This window comes from Gavialis gangeticus, unplaced genomic scaffold (assembly GCF_001723915.1).
Source record: "Gavialis gangeticus isolate Ggan-Ray unplaced genomic scaffold, GavGan_comp1, whole genome shotgun sequence".
Lineage (NCBI taxonomy): Eukaryota > Metazoa > Chordata > Crocodylia > Gavialidae > Gavialis > Gavialis gangeticus.
In genome coordinates, this window is record NW_017729011.1 from 23,574,677 (window position 1) to 23,591,382 (window position 16,706).

Here is a 16,706-nt window from a genome sequence, read left to right on the forward strand (position 1 = left end):
GTCATGCCCTTCCCTTCTTTGGGACAGGATTTGATCTTATGCTTCTTCTTTTTTTTTTTTTTTTGATCTGGACATCAGTTAGTTGCATGCTGAAGTCCAGGTATAAAAAGCCCTGGAGCTGGTTCTCATGTAATAGGGGTGATCTGTATTTCCCTACTGGCTTTTGTCATCATTTCTGATTAATGAAGACTCTTAGCTCCAGACCCTTCCCGAATGCCACTCCAATCCCCTTCCTCTCCCTGATCCACTACTCTTCTTTCAGCTCCCTGCCCAATCTGCTGCATGCCATGCACGGAGGCTGCCTGTGTCATTTGTGGTACACATAAACAGTTAAATGATCACCTTTTAAAATCACCTGTTTAACTAATAACGCAAGGACAATTACCTGGAAACTTGTTGACTTGACCTGAGAATATCTCATTATCGTGAAATGATACTCCATGCCAATAGATATCACAAGGTAAGCGCCGACCAAATGGACACTGGAAAAAAGATACAACAGGCATGTTAAAAAGAGGGATTAGCTATACAAACCACGTGCCACATATAATTCATGATAATTCATTAGCTTTGTTAACAACAAACAGACCGAGTTTTAGCGTGGAATATAAAGAAGAAACAAGAAATCCTTTGTTGTACATCGCTTCCAGAAGTTAATTGTCTCTTTGCAAAAACGGAAAAAATTTAACTGAAGTTAAGAAGAGAATCTTGCAAATTGACCAATCATAAGTTTACTAAATCTCTCTCACTTGGGGAGAAGCGTAATTATCCCTACAGCATTAGGCATACTTAAGAAGCCCTTTCCTTGCGAGAAAGTAATTCTTCTATCATTATCTACTCTGCCATGCTGGTGCTCATTATCAAAAGCTAGGTCATTCAAAAAGTTAAGCAATGGATCAAAACAGGGTAAGGCTTCTCCATTCCATCCAATTCCTCCTATCAAAAAGGGCAAGGCGATCCTCAACATTTCACTCCCTCATATATATAGTAAGTGAAGTAAATATATTGTTTAGACAAAATGCATGCAGTATTTTTTAAAGACCTGTCTTAGGGCTGCTGTTGTTGTGGTGGGGGGAGCAAAGAGGGCCACACAGTATTTCTTACCCATTCAAAATTTTCATTTTTCCCCATGGCTGATTAAGTATTGTAACAAATTCACAAGAGTAGGTTGTATTATGGCAGGACTATATTATATTATAAGATGAAATCATTGCAAAAAACAAATGTGCTATGATTTTGCTTCCAGTTACATCAGTTTTCAGATGCTATCCAGTGACATGTTAGTATTCTCCACTTGCACTTCCTTTAACAATTTAACTATTAAAAGGAAACTTTACAGCAAATGAAGGCCTTAGTAATCCCTTATATTCCGCAACAATTTCTCATTGTTTACTGTTAAGTTTAATTTCACTCTCTGAAAGAAATCCTTATTAGCACCGAACGCTTTTAGGCAAAAGGAAAAAAACTACATAAACTTTTCAAGTGAACTGGTTCCTTTATTTGCAACTTTAATTAAAATTTCAGTTTATTCAGTAAATAGCTTTGAAAATTAATTAAAACGCTAATTTAGGACTGCATATTTTCTCCTTTTCCTAATTCATAGGGGTGACATGCACAACATAAACAGAGCTAGAGAATTCTTGACTCATTTCATTATTATTCTGTCTGCAAAGAAAAAAAGTGTTTTTAGTATGTGTGAAAATTAATTCCGTTAGGCTCTGAAAGACAATCAGTGGCCTTAACCCCTTTCTCCACAGGTATATCCAAGAATACAGATTCAGTGATGGGTCTCAGATTGCCCTTCCCACTAAAAACTTGAGCAATTTATTTATTTATTAAATGAAATTGAAATGAAGTGAATGAAATTTGCATTTATATAGCACCTTTCATCTGCATAGGCTATCAAAGCACTTTACAAACATTGCACAGAAATCATTTCACAACAGATGAAGTGTAAGCACCTCCGGGCTGGAACACCACAGCCATTTTACATCAGGAAGGTACTCAACAGTTCACAAGGGAAAGGGACGTCAGTGTTCTTGGCAAATCAAGGGAGTAATTAAGCAACTCAACAACTGGGTTTCACCAAGAGCGGGAAGGACACCCCTGCGCTTCTGAATGAAGTGCATCTTCTTCAAGGTGTGCGCCTTAATTTTCTATAAGAATATAAATAAGCAATGGGTCAAACTTTGGGCCTAGCCTAGCAGGGCAAGACAGATACAAACCTGGCTTAAACTAATCCCTTCAGGAGCCCCTGTACACTGGGCAATGAAGCCACTTTATCTTCTCCTCTGCTATCCAATCCCAGCTCCTAACGCCAAGGAATGGAGGAAAGGAGACAAATGAGGCACTATACCTACAGTTGGCTGGTGGAAGAGAAAGCAGCCCCAGATCTACTCCGTGTGAAACCAAGCACTGTTCTGGGGCTCACCACCAGCTCACAGAATTAGGAGCCACAGAAGTAACCTAAAGTCACTATTGCCTCTTCTTCTGCTCCTGTGCTAAGGACATGCAGCAGGTGCAGAGGAGCCAGTCTGGGTTTTTCAGTTCAAAACAACTTCAAGCCTGCCCTTAATTAATCTCAACTCTTCAAGACATTTCTTATATGCCTCCCAAGTCTAAATAAAGAGATCTTTACCTGAACAAAACCACAAGAGAGGGCATTGAGTAAACAGATGTGTTTTCACAGTTTTGACAAACTTTATCAATCACAGTCAAACTGCCCTATTTCTTCTCCTTGATTGGAAGGCAATAATTGAAACTGTTTCACAGATCACATCAGTCAGTTCCATCATGATACAGGACAAGTTAAATGTTCTTGGCTTCTAGTCAGCGTTTCCTACCATAAAATTTCAAATTATTTCTATGCCTCCCTGCCTCTACTGAATAGTTAGACAAACAAAATATTCAAAGCTTGGATATGTTGTCTCAGACATCCATGGCTTCTTTTTTCCTGCTGATCAAGTGTTTGTGTCTAGATGGACTGATTTATAGAAAGATGAACAAACTCAAGGGCAGAGGCTTAATTTATATCTGCTATTTCATTTGGCATATCAGATTCATTTCAAGAATCTGACCCACTAAGGCCATGCCTACACCATGAACGGACTGTGCTCCAGAGCAGCACTCAAGCACGCAGTGCTGTTCCAACCAGGCTGCTTCCTATGTTGAAAGGCATATTTCTACATCCAGGAGAGCAGCTCATGTGTGATGCCATACACATATGCCTACGCTGCTTCTGATTTAGGAAACAGCCTGCGCAACAAGGCACAGCCTGCTTAAGGACATCATGCAGTCAGTTTACTGTGTAGACAAAGCCTACACCAAATAGCCCACTCTAATGACATTAAGATGACTTCACTGGTCTGCAATAATTCTGCTACGTTTTGCTAGCCCCACCCCTGCACAACATCCAGGATGTAGCTATTACAGTTGATACAGGAATTTAGAATAAAATTGGAGTTAAGTAACATTGTTTGCATTTGCTGCATCTGATAATAAGAACTGAACCTGCCCATTATCCATTTTTCTTTTGCAACTTCTTGATGTATCAATCTTAGCATCATTCTCCATGCTGGTATTGTTCTCTCTCGTCAGTTAATGAATTTGCCTCTATAAATAAAACCAACTTTAACCAAACTGATTGTCAATCACAGATAAAAACTAGCAGACAGTCTCGTCCCTGATGATCAGAGATCCTGGTTCTCTCCTATTTAAAAAAAAAATCCCCAATTTTCGGACTTAAAAAAGTAACCCCAAATCCACATTTTCTGTGATTAAAATGAAATGTCACTAATATATCAATATATGTCTCTATAGATATATCTATATACAGTGGCATTTCATTTTAATCCCAAATCCACATTTTTCCATGATTAAAATGAAACATCACTACGTATATCTATATCTATTAGTGGTGTTTCATTTTAAAAATCACGGAAAAATGTGGATTTGGGGTTACTTTTTTAAAATCTGAAAATTGAGGATTTTTTTAAATAGGAGAGAACCAGGATCCCTGCTGATGACTACCATACGTGGCAAAAACAGTAAGTTAGTCTCTCACAAATCACACTGGTATTGTACATTCAGTTACAAGAAAAGCTCTTTCCCTACAGAATTTCAAACAAACAATTTGCCCATATTTATCTTATCATTACATCACATTCCTGGATAACATACAACATAATGATCTTTTGGAATCCACTGAAGGGTAAAATTATTCCCAAATCATTTAAAAAGTAATAATTAAATCAAATTGATAAGAGAGGTTGAAAGCATTTCAGCCAATCATCCTCTACTATCCCCAATGTATACCCCCAAAAAATATCTTTTTAGTATAAAACTTGTATGCATCTTTGAGGAAAAAAAAATTACTAGAAATTAACAGTGAAAGATCTGCCTCGTTCCCCACCGCCATATAAATCACCCTCTACCATGCCATCCTATTTGCAATACTCACCAGAATTGAATACTAATCCATTACTTGCTCCAAAGTGAAAATATGCCATTGAATGCATACTGATTGCTCTTGATATATATCATTTAGTAAAAATCTTAACAGCTCGTTTTAAAGGTCTACAGCTCCATGATACATTAGAGTTTTGGAATTCCCACCACACTGTGCTGAAGCCCAAGACTATTTTATTAATGGAGCTGGAATGATAAAGCCACTTTGTGTTGTGAAATTTGATCATGTGGCGATTTGTTTTGAGAGAAGTTAGTGTTAGAGCTGAAAGAACCTCACAGTGAAAATTAGCTGCAACTTTAAGCACAGCCTAGCACAGCAGAAATGGCTTAAGTCCTCATATCTATATTTGGACAGCAGCAAAAAAGAAGATACAAAAACACCGGGTATACTGACATTCAGCTGACTCTTTCCTACATCATGCCCCAGATACAATTAGTTCTAAAGTAAGTGCAAAAGGAGGAAATGCAGCTTTCCTACATGCAACATGAGAATGCACAAGACAGCAACCTGATCCTTAATGCAACTCCAATGACTTCCATGCAGCTCCCCAAGGGGTGAAATTTGCCCAGTATCACAGTCTAATCACATTTTCTATTTCTTTCGTAAATTGCTTTTATTGATTTATGTGACAGAAAGGAGGAGAGAGAGTGGAGCTCTATGGGGACACAGCACAAGAACTTCAGAAAATGTCTGATTTTTATCTTTTACAGTCAAAATAAAAACAAAATTAGGCTTGTTGTTAATGTTACTGTTGGAGACATTTTGAACAGGCTCAAAGGACTCTAGCATTAGTCACAGATCTGTATTCCCGTTGGTCATGCCACTACAGCCTTTCCAGAACTCAACAACACTCCTTCTCGACCATTCACAGCCACACACAACAGGCCTACAATTTTAAAGAAGCAAAGAGGCGCTAGGTTACCCGTGCCCTTGGGAAACATCTCACTAACATGGGCTCTGACATTTGGTTCTTCTGCCATTATTCTTCTGATTATGGTGGCTTGGGATCCGTTACATCACTGCAGCGTGTAATCCGGGTTACCAGCCTCACCAAGCGTTGTTACAGAGTTTTTTTACTTTATTCCCGGAAGCGCAGTGCTGGGATAGCTGACAGCCCCCAAAAAAGGCAACTCATAGTAAATGAGAGAGAAGCTTCTTCTCCTAAGGTTACTGGAGAATCAAGGAAGAACTGAGCGTGTCTAGATGAGCACAATCACACTGATGGAAACCTACAGGAGAAAAAGCTTCAACACACTTCCTCACTAGAAAATGCAACCATAACAGGGTTTAAATTTCTTAACAGTAAAACCCTCCACCTCATCCAGACAAGTATCTAGTCCTCTTTTCATACGTTCCTTTGTGCTTCCAACCAGAGGCAGCAAGGTGGTCATGCAGATGAAGGTCCATCAGGGCTAGCCCATCCATATAAACTCCCCCACCTTACCTCAAGATGTGACATTGCAACAGTTCAACTAACCAATGCAATTTTGTATGGTGACACTCTTATATATGTTAAACGATAGGAAAGTGGACATCCCCGTGCAAAACTGCAGTAGCTTAGCTGGCTGATTGCAATATCGCATCCAGTTAAACTGGCCCAATTCTGTGCTCCGAGCAGGCCTCCAGCATTGAGCAAGAGGTCAACTGGAAAGCTGCTTAAAACAGGGCTCTGTGTTCTTTACAGAAGTGCAGACAAAATCCTCTAACAGAGGACAGAGTACAAGAGAAAGCCGTGCATCAGGATGCGGGCAAGAATCCCAACCGTGACAAGCAAAAGACTACTTTAATTTTGGAATATGCAAGCAAGTAATAATACTTGGCTGTTTATTTTGGAATAACAAATGAATATATTCTAATATCTATGGCTACCCAAGATTTGGGAGCCTAAACTGCATTTTCCCCTCTAAACAAACTTTTTGGCTCACCTTTAGGTTTACAACAAATATTTAGTGGAACATAATGGAGATATAATTAAGAACAACTGACAAGAGTCAGCAATATCTGGCTAAAAGCCCAGCAACTTTACTTACAGGGGACCCTAATCTTCCTGGAAAGGGCACTGGAGAAACATAGTTAATTTTTAAAATTTCAGATGAAAAATCTCTTCTTATGAATATGTGAAACTGAAGGTCACTGTGTGAATTTTCTGTTTTTCTAGTGTTCACTTCACTGTTTAAAAACAGTTCTTACGTAAGCCTACACAGTTCAGATCCTGTGCTCAGGGTACATGAGTTTCCTAAACAAATTCCCAGTGCACGCAAATCTTTAGAGCATTGGGCTCGTGCAGTTTAGGCATTTGTATAATGGTGCAGCAATACCACTGAAACAAAACCATTTTGAAATGTCACTGTAACTATGGCAACCAGATTTCAGAATCCAAGGCTTGGACCAAAAAAAGCATATGTTACACTGCAATACTTCTTCCTGTCAGAAAGGGAAATTTTCAGTAAATAAGAACCTACTTTAGAGACTGGGCTACTACTGTGTCGTAGTCACTTAAAACTAATACGAAACACTCTCAGTTAAATACTGTAATAGCAACATAATGAAAGGACGGAGGAAGCTAGGGGGAAAAAATGTTTAAGTGTGGACAGGAAAGACAGTAAGCTAAAGACCAAACTATAAAGTGTTATATTCTGGAGGAGGAAATAACCTCAGAATTACTGGTATTAATGCACATTGAACTCCTTTTGCCAAGAATTTTTAAGTTTCCATATATATTCACCTTACCACATGCACCTCTCTCCTAAAACTCAGCCCTCCAAAATTGGGGTGCATGTCTTAAGTGGGGGAGCTGATTTTCTGAACCAGAATGGAGGAAATATGGAGACCTGTACTGGCCGTCCTGCTTCTCTCCCAGCCCAAATTTGGGCAATACTTAAAAAAAAGTCTGGCCAACATGGAATGAATCCAGCAGCAAGCAACAGAAAGAATCCAAGGTCTAGAAAACAGCACATACCAGGAAAGGTTGGAAGAACTGGAACTATTTAATCTGGAGAAGAAGAGAAGACTGGAGATTTGATGACAGTCTTCAAATACAAAAGAGACCATTATTAAAAAAAAGGAAGAAAAAAAAAAGATGCCGATCAATTGTTCTCTATGTCCACAGTAGCCCAGTAACAGACTTAAACTGCAACAAGGGAAACTTAGTTTGAATATTAGCATGCGCTTCTTAATTTTGAGGATTATTAAGCATGGGAACAGATTACCTAGGAAGGCTGTGGACTCTCCACCACTGCAAGTCTTGAGAGGCAAGTTAGACAAACACATGGCAGGAATGGTTTACACAGGGATGATTCTGCACTAGATGACCTCCTGAGGTCCTTTCCAGCTCTATTGTTCTCTGAGTCTATAATAAACCCAAAATAAGCAAGCAAACAAAAATGACTAAACAGAATTAACGGAAGAATACACCTCCTAGAACAGCCCATGACCCGTTCTGTTGGCATTCAAACTCCTTTTGCAGTTCCTGCTTAACAGAAGAGAAAGGTGGCAGGAAAAAAAAAACAACCGAACTTCTCTTTACCTACTGAAGCATTATTACTAAGAGTAGGAGATTCTGTAGGATCCCTCTCTTTCTCACCCCAACAAGCGATTATTCTGCTAAATGTATTCTGATAGTGTCCAATAGTTCAAGGCAGGAGAGAGGTGTTGGGCAATGCGCAAGCAAAGAAGAGAGATTATCCTCAAGAGCTACTGCCTGCACCCTGAAGACATTCAAATTACCTGAATGCGGAAGTACAAGTTCACAGGGAAAATGTTCTGGGATAAATAGCAAGCTGCAAATGCCCTACATGGAAGTACTAAGATTGCCAAATTAGCTTCCCAATACATAATAAAAGGCAAGCCCGAAGAGGAGAAGGTTCAAAGTCATTACGCAATCAAGAAAAATGATTGTGGAGTGAGGAAAATGGGAGTGTACATTCTCTAGACCTATACCCTAATGCTTGCATGTAAAAAGCAGAAAATCCAGACACAAAAGAAAGCATTTAAACCTGAAGAGAATGTTCCTTTTTACCTTAAATTGTCTTCCCTTAGTTCCTTTTTGGACCTACATCTGCACAAACAATATGGATTTCTAAATCATACTCAATTGTAAAAAAATTGAGCCAAGGTATACATAAATTCAACCTGCACAACTCAAAGCTCTCAAAGCAAGAATAAGCTTTTCATCAGGTGCCATTTAAATAGCAGAAAATATAAGCTCTACAGAAGCCATTGAAGCAGAGTACGATGATTTGTGTTCTGTGTACTGTGTATAAACAACGAGGATGGGACCTGCCAAGTCTTCAGTAACAATTATATCATCAGTTTTTTTTTTAAGAGAAATGGAACCTAGGCTGAGATTCAAACAGCTGCAATGCAGTTAATATGTGCAACAAGTTCAATCAGAAATACAAGGAGGGCATTACACTCCCACACATCTTGATTTGACCTTGACTCTTCATAAATGCCTCAAAACAAGATGAAACAAGTCAGAGAAAAGTGCCAATCCTTAATAAAGTCTTCTATCTCCAAGTGCTTCTTAAATAACTAGTGAAACAGCTACATAGATCTTCCCCCTCTTGTTTTATTGACACTGGATTAACAACAATCCCTTCCCTGGCTTTGTTTGCCCTAAGGGCAACTAATCCTACACAGCAAAGCTTCTGTACACAAGTCCGCCTGACTACAGTTACCAGCCCAGTACTGTGTGGGAACCTAAACAGAGAAAGGGGAATCCCTTTAAAGTTCTGCAAGGCATTTTTTTTTTAAAAATCAATTCATCTTTAATGTCCCTGCTAAACCCTTCCTTGCAACTGTTGATGACAACACAAATTTTAGATGCCAAAACAAAGCAGGAAGCATTAAGTTGTACTTCTTTGCAGTTTTTCATTGTCAGCAGGAGCATTTATATGTGGGCAACAGAGATTTGTGTCTCTTATTTTTCAATGAAGTTTCAGCTATAAACAACACAACTGTCCACAAGGTTGATTACACCTGCTAGATACTTTATAAGGTAACGATCTTAGATTTAAGTAGCACTTTTGATGCCAAAAAGACTTTAAAGCTCCGTTTAAGACCAGGAATGAAAAATATGGCATCCAACGGAAACTATGGGAGCTAAAATAAAAGTATGCAAATCTGAACTACCATAAAACACTTAAGATTGATACTTTAAATCTTGGCCCAAGTCTAGATCAGGAGTGCTTTACTGGTTAGTAACACTCTACTCTCAAAAGTACTCTTTGCACACCCTCAGTTATACCAGCAAAACTGACCTTTCACCAGTAGAGCCTATTTTGACCTCTTTTCTCCACTCCACCATGAAATAAGCTCCACCACCAAAAAAAAGCACTATTTTGCTGGTGTAACTGTATCTACACTAGTTGGTTTTGTTGGCACAGGGATCACCTCCACCATTCCCCCCACAGTTGGCATAGCTATGTCAGCAAAAGTTTGTACCGAGACAGACCTGGCCTTGCTGGAAGTGTAAGGGGCAACTGCAGGCTTCAACTTGCTACGTAACAACACGCATTTGCGCAGCACAGTGGCACCAACTACCTCTTACCACCCGCACCACTTTGGGGATTAGGGGGATACGGGCATGGAAGTCAGTGGAGCAGGTTCCAAGTGGATCAGGCACAAAGGCATTTCTTTCCACTTGGCTGCTAACTCCCCATGCCAGCAGAGCCCTGAGGATCAATAGGATGTATCTAGCCCCCAAACATTCCCATTGTGGGCCATGAACAAAAGGCAGCCATGTGAAGTAGACCTCACTGTACACCATAAGCCTGTAGTCCCACTCTTTGGGACAGTGTTCCTTGACAGGGGACAATGCCGCTCCACACAACCAAGATGGCACAAAACATGAAGGAAGACTTCCGATTCCTACGAGGTTAATAAAAGAGAGGCTTCTGATCATCTGAGGAAACTATATAACAGTCAGTTTGAAATCAATATGAGAAACTCTCAAAGACTGGCAAAGGTTTAAGAAAATGATAACTGAAAACACAGTGCAATATATTCTGATCAATACAGGTAAACCTCACTTTACAGAGATCTCAGGAGATATCCCAATCCTTCATAAAAACTGTGGGCTTGGATAACCACGAGCTTCAACACCACACAGCCCCTAAGCTCTGCAGCTCTCAAGAAAGTTAGTTCTCAGATCTACACAGAATTTGGAAGTATAAAGCTGAAGTAAATACTGCGAGGCACTGAAGCCAGAAAAGGGAAGCACTCAGAGTACCTAACAGAGCTGCAGTCCAGTGGAGAAGACTAACAAGGACTAAAAGGATTAACTGACTAGGAGAAACAGAAATCAAAATAACACCAATTACAGTGTGGTGCCAGAATGATCCCATAAAGTGTAGAAGTCCCTGTCTAGACCACTACTGCACAGGTAGGCAGTAGAGGACAACTGTCCTGTACTTGGGGACAGCCAGTCACTGGACTGTTCAACAGCAGAGTTGGTTTTTATAAATGCATCAAGAATGGCAGATTTGGCTGACTCCTGGCACCAGCAGAGATGGACAGGGGAGATGTTGTGCCAAAACAAAACAAGAAGCTTGGGCCTTGTAAGGAGCATAGGGGATTGAGGGAGTAAAAGGAACAGAAACAAAGGGAGGTTGTAAGAAATAGGGGGAGCTGAAGAAAAGCACAAAGAGAAAGAGAAACAGAGGACAGCAGGTGGTAGACAGGGTCAGAATCATGTAGGTGAGAGTACAATGCCCGGCTCTGCAGACTGGGTCGAGTCCAAGGGAGTTAGTTCCACTTCCATCTTGTCCCAGGCCCCCCAATCCTTCAATAGCCCACAAGAGAGTCAGCAGTCTGCACCACTCCCCTGTCCCAAACTGTCTGTTTGATAAGATGCTTGCATCTGGGTTCCTAGAGTTTTCTTTGCTCATGTTTAACATTTCTTTAGCTCATGTTTATTTTACTATCACAAGGGCCATGATATAGACACTGCAAGCACTAAGATAAGTTACCTACTTTCAGTATAGCTTCTGTAAATATTCCTTTATGCTTGGCTGAAACGCTGCTGGGTAAGCTTGCACAGCAACACTCAAGGAATCAGCTCTCCTTGAACCAAGACTCTCCGGAGGAATGCTTTCACTCTCTCCACTAGCAACAACCTTCTGTGTCAAAAAGCTCTGCTACTTTAGACATTGCCCTCTATATCACTTGACATGAAGGCCTAAAAATTACTTATAATGAAGAAAAAAAACTGCCAGGTTTTGGAGTTATTTTTAGAGGAACTGAGAGGCAGTGGAGAGTGACATATTGCTGAACTAGTGGTGCTGGATGTGGGTTAGTGAATGGCATTTGGCACTCGTTAGCAAACAGAGAGAGTTCTGGACAAAGAGCGTTACTAATGCAAAGGCAATGTTGCAAAAATAAGGCTTCCAATCTTGTAGATGTAAACACTCTTGTCTCTTTACATTAGACATGCACCTGCTCCTGCACTAGAAATCTCAGACCACTAGTTTATATCACACTCCATCTCCCTTTAAGGAGAACTGTCACTGTCAAGATGGACCAGGAACAGAGTGCTAGAAAATTTCTTCATGGCTGATTACACAAAAGATCAGAAACACATACGCTACATTCATTTCTTAGAGAAGCTGACAGCCCATGCTTAAGGTAAAACTCAACCACGCTGCTAACAGCTGTCACTTAATTCTAGACCCGTTATAGAGCTCCATTAACATGGCAGGGGGGCGGACTCGATCTGCTCAGGTCCCTTCCGACCCTACAAACTATGAAAATATCGCATGGTCAAAACTAAAGCTAGCACGCTAATACTAGCATCAGCATCATAAATGTAACACAGGAGTTAATGATCTAATCTCTCTATGCTAGGGAACCAGTTTTAATCTGCCTAGCAACAGGAGCAATTTCTTGAAGATTTGTGACGAAGTTCATTGAGTATAATTTAGAGACTAGAATCTGATCCTTAAAGAGGAAACAATTAAATATGATCTATGCTGCTGTTCAATGGTCCAGTGAAAAGGCCTGCTGCACTATCCCAGCTATTTTCATAGGGTGCCTTGTACATGAGCCAGGAGGCTGTTCCAACACGCTGCAATTACAACAATTAAATCGAGTCTGCTGGAGCGTGATAATTACTGCACTCCAGCCAGCCTCCACAGCTCATGTATCAGCATCCACACCCTTCAAAATAGCAGCATGGGCCACCACCTTGAAGCGTGGGGAATCTGATGCATGACATGCTCCAGGTACTTTAATCAGAGTGGCTCTTCAAGGTGCTCCAATTAAAGCATCCCTCCCACTCCCAGAGCATGTGTAAAAACGCCCATTGGTATCTATTAGTTGCTCCATAGCTAAGGTTGCAGCCAGCTTCCAGCTCCTCAAAACCAAAGCATTTCCCTGATATTTCCCAGACAGAATCTCACTGTTAGACTGATTTTAATACAGGCGCAACATAAAGAATTTGGTGGAAATTACAAAGTGCATTTTATCAGTTTGAAATTTTCTCCTCCGTTTTTCAAACAAATTCCTTTGCCTTCCCAGATCTACGCAGCTGAAATCCCCAACTTTTACAACAGCCTCTTCAGAGTTCTGAAGTAGAAGATTTATCCTACATACTGGAAGGGAAGAGTTTGCATAGGTAGGCAGTTCTTCCCTATTGTCTATCCAGTGTTGAGTATGTGGTCATATAGCTGATAATGACATTTAAGTTATCTAAAAAAATGTTTTTAAAAGTTTAAAAATACGTTCTTAGTAATTATATGGTTGGCCCAATTATATGATTGGTCAAAATCTATTTCAACACTGTTTTATTTGGGGATTACTTATAATGTAATTACCATCTCTGATCACCCTCAGATAAAGATCACTTCACTTAACTAACTCACTGGCATTCCAGAATATCAAATCCCCCTCACTCAAGCTTTTCTTACATTACAGGTTTTGTATTTTTCATGCATTATTCTCCTCCCCCACCCCCAGCCAAACCCCACATACACACATTTTGGGTGTCTGCTTCATTTAACATGATTCCATCACATTAAATCTTTTTCTCATGCTGAAGTTCCAACAGAAGATCACAAATACCTCTGGCTAATCTAGTAAATGTCTAACAATCCCTCCGGATTCCTGCGTTCTCTAATAGGGCCCGTGGGCTCATAGAGTCCAGTCAGTCACTTAGAAGTAATAGCAACGGAGAGATAAGTAACACTGTGGAAGAACATCGTGCAAAGTAGGCACAGATCATCTGTAATCTTAAAACAACAGGTCATTTTGTAAGCTTATTTCAAGCACAAAGCAATTCATGTGCAGAAGATCCTTAGGAGAACAACCAAGACAAAAGACAATGTTCCACGTTAATATATCCATCCTTCTTTATTGTAATGGCTTGTAAACCTGTAGAAATTCATTATGAGGACTTGCTTGAGCAGAATGAATTATGATGGACTATAAGTGTAACAGCCAAATGTGTTAAGACTCACTATTTGGCTGAACAGCCTTTATTAAGAAAAAAAGAAAGATGCCCACAGGGGAAGCAAGGCAGACTAGATACAAAATATTGACAGAATTAATGGGTGGAGAGGAAAGGATATGGAGAGAGAGAGTAAACAAATAAAGATTAAGAGGAACTGAAGTGATTGTTATTGTAGGCTATAGAGCTGGAAGGAGAATGCTGATAATAATGTTTGTATTCACAGGGAGAACCATGGTGTGCGAAACAGTTCCATTTCTGGGACAGCATACATAATGGAGAGCAACCAGGGCACCCAGGCACAGAACAGGACAAACATCAAGAAGCAGAAAAGACCTAAAATTAGCTAGTAAACTTGGCTGATTACAAGTGTCATTTGCAGGATTAATCGTAATAAGTTATTAGAATTTCAGAAGCGCCCATTACAATTTCAGAAGCGCCCATTACAGAAACATTTGCAAGTGTACAAACCTTAACCACTAAAGCACAGAAAAGAAACTGTCAGATCTGTCCCACACTTTTCCTACAAAAAAAGACTTGAGAGAGCTTGCTGATGAACACTCGGCAGGTGCACTTAGGTGTTGGTGTCAGAATGAACAAGTATATCAGGATATAACTGTACATGGTTAGCTTTTGTTGCTATTTTGCAGCATGGGCACAAATAGAAAACTGGAGCTTTAATGAGAAGCTGAAATTCTGCAACAGGATTTAAATAATCAAAGGCTGCAATAGAACACTTGGGAAAAGTGCTCCAGGTCCAGTATCACCTGTCAAATCTATTGATAATGGGAGTTTCAGCATTCAGCGCACAGATTGCTGTTTACTCCCCCAGCCAATTTCACAGGGTGGATTAATCACTCAGTCTCTTTCACGTCTAAAATTGGGGAGACCTCTTTCCATTTATTCCTCTCCCTACACAAGCTGAAATCCTGGCTTGGCTAAACTCCCACTGAAATCAATACGGAAGTATTTCATTTGTGGTCCCCATCATGATAGCAGGAGCTGGCACATGGGGTTTACCACCATCCATATTTGAAATCTTTCATTTGTCTTGAAATCTAAACAAAATAATTTCCTATTTCCTAATATAGCAGATTCTGAATCTTCAAATACAATACAGCTTTTCTAACTGGTGTTGTCAGTCACACATACCAGGCAAAACAACTATAAACAGAATAGTACTGTAGGGAGCAAATAAATATAAATGCAGGAACAGTCAAGCAGTTGTCAGAAACAAATTGGTTATGCAATGTTCCCGTAAATAAATAAATATATAAGTGTTAAACAAAAAGGTTATCAGAAGCATTCAGACCTCTTCCAGTTAACACACCACCAGCCTATTCATGAGATGTCATTTCTAAAACTTCCTAAAAATTCATTTACAGCTGTGTAACAATACAATGCGAATCAGAAGAGCAACATTATGTCAGAGAAAACAGCTCGTTCCAAAAGTATTTGTATGTACAATTAAACTAAAGGAGACCTGCACTATTGATGAGAGCGAGGGAATGTCTGTCTGCCTTACTAGGCACATTAAAAAAAAAAGTGGAAAAATCAGACACTCCCAAATAAGATTTCTGGAGGTTATTAATACACCCCTCTACTAGGAGAAGCATGAAATGGACGGTACTCCACAGATCCATGTGTGAAATGTCTCCTCCAAGCGCTTCTTCCTTTCCTACGCAGGAGTCAGCTGCCTCCAGAGCTAGTGGGATCCTGCAGTCACCCCATGGGAGGAAGGGAGCAGGCGGAGGAAGAGCACGCAGAGCTAAAAAGTGGGGCTTTACACTCCAGCTGTGCAAAGAAATACAAATCATCCCCCCACTTTATGACATCCCTGCGCCCCTCCATTTTCTCCATCCCTACCCTTTTTCTTTTTTTAAGGAAGTTACTGGATACACTCATAGCTCTGGTGGCCTGAACCATGAAGCCACTGGAGCTGTGAGTATGTCCAGCAACTTCAGAATATAGCAATTTGTGCAATGGGGAACATTTCTGAAACCCCCTTGCTGTGTTTATCATGGCGCATTTTTAAACATTATCTTTATTCTGACCCGCGTCCGCTCATTTAACATCCCCCACTCACCGCGATCACCCCCTCCTCTACAACCCCAGTACAGGGCGACTGATAAAGACACATCCCTTCCGGTCACAGTCAGTGAAGGCCCCTGCTCCACGTTACCTATCCGACATGATTCAATGGCGAATCCCGCAAAAAATTTAGACTGCCTACCCATGCAGAGTAATCATCATGCAATGGACGAGTAAATTGCACAACAAACTTGGACAGGCTGCCCATGCTGATTAATTCTCACATGACAAACTGATGAATCGCGCAATAAATGGAGACCAAAGCACAAAGTAATGATCACATGATCCAAACAACTCTGCAGCTAAGAAGTCTGTGCTTGAAATTGCATATCGCGCTGGTTTGTGCCCCACTTTCGTCTGAACATGTGGCGGAGCCCCTGGTGTCCCAGACGCCTTTTATTGTGCCGTGCCCACTGGCGACAACCAGAGGCTCTCCAACACCACACTGCACATTCACAGCCAGGCTCCCTCAGCGGTTTGCCCTGGAGCTCGAGAGCCACGTCCCATCTCCGGGGAGACCCTGTCAGGACACGGCTTTGGGCAAGGGGGGATTCAACACCCCAAACATCTACATCCAGGGGCCCTGCTCGAATGATGGTGGGGCAGACGCCAGTGACACCATTTCAAGCTCTTGCTTGGCAGCCGCCGGACTCTTTTTAGAGCCGTTTTTATGGCGTGACCACATTGGGGGGGGGGGGGCCA

At 40.7% G+C, this 16,706-nt stretch overlaps 1 protein-coding gene across 1 annotated transcript in view; it reads right to left on the reverse strand.

Moving 5' to 3' along the window:
• Window positions 1-16,706, reverse strand: part of TTLL11 (tubulin tyrosine ligase like 11) — a gene marked incomplete at its 5' end in the record, with an annotated part of 107,150 nt that overhangs the window by 89,489 nt on the left and 955 nt on the right. The window contains one exon of the mRNA XM_019510316.1: window positions 386-482. Coding sequence (XP_019365861.1) covers window positions 386-482 — 97 coding nt within the window. The remainder of the gene's footprint in view (window positions 1-385; window positions 483-16,706) is intronic.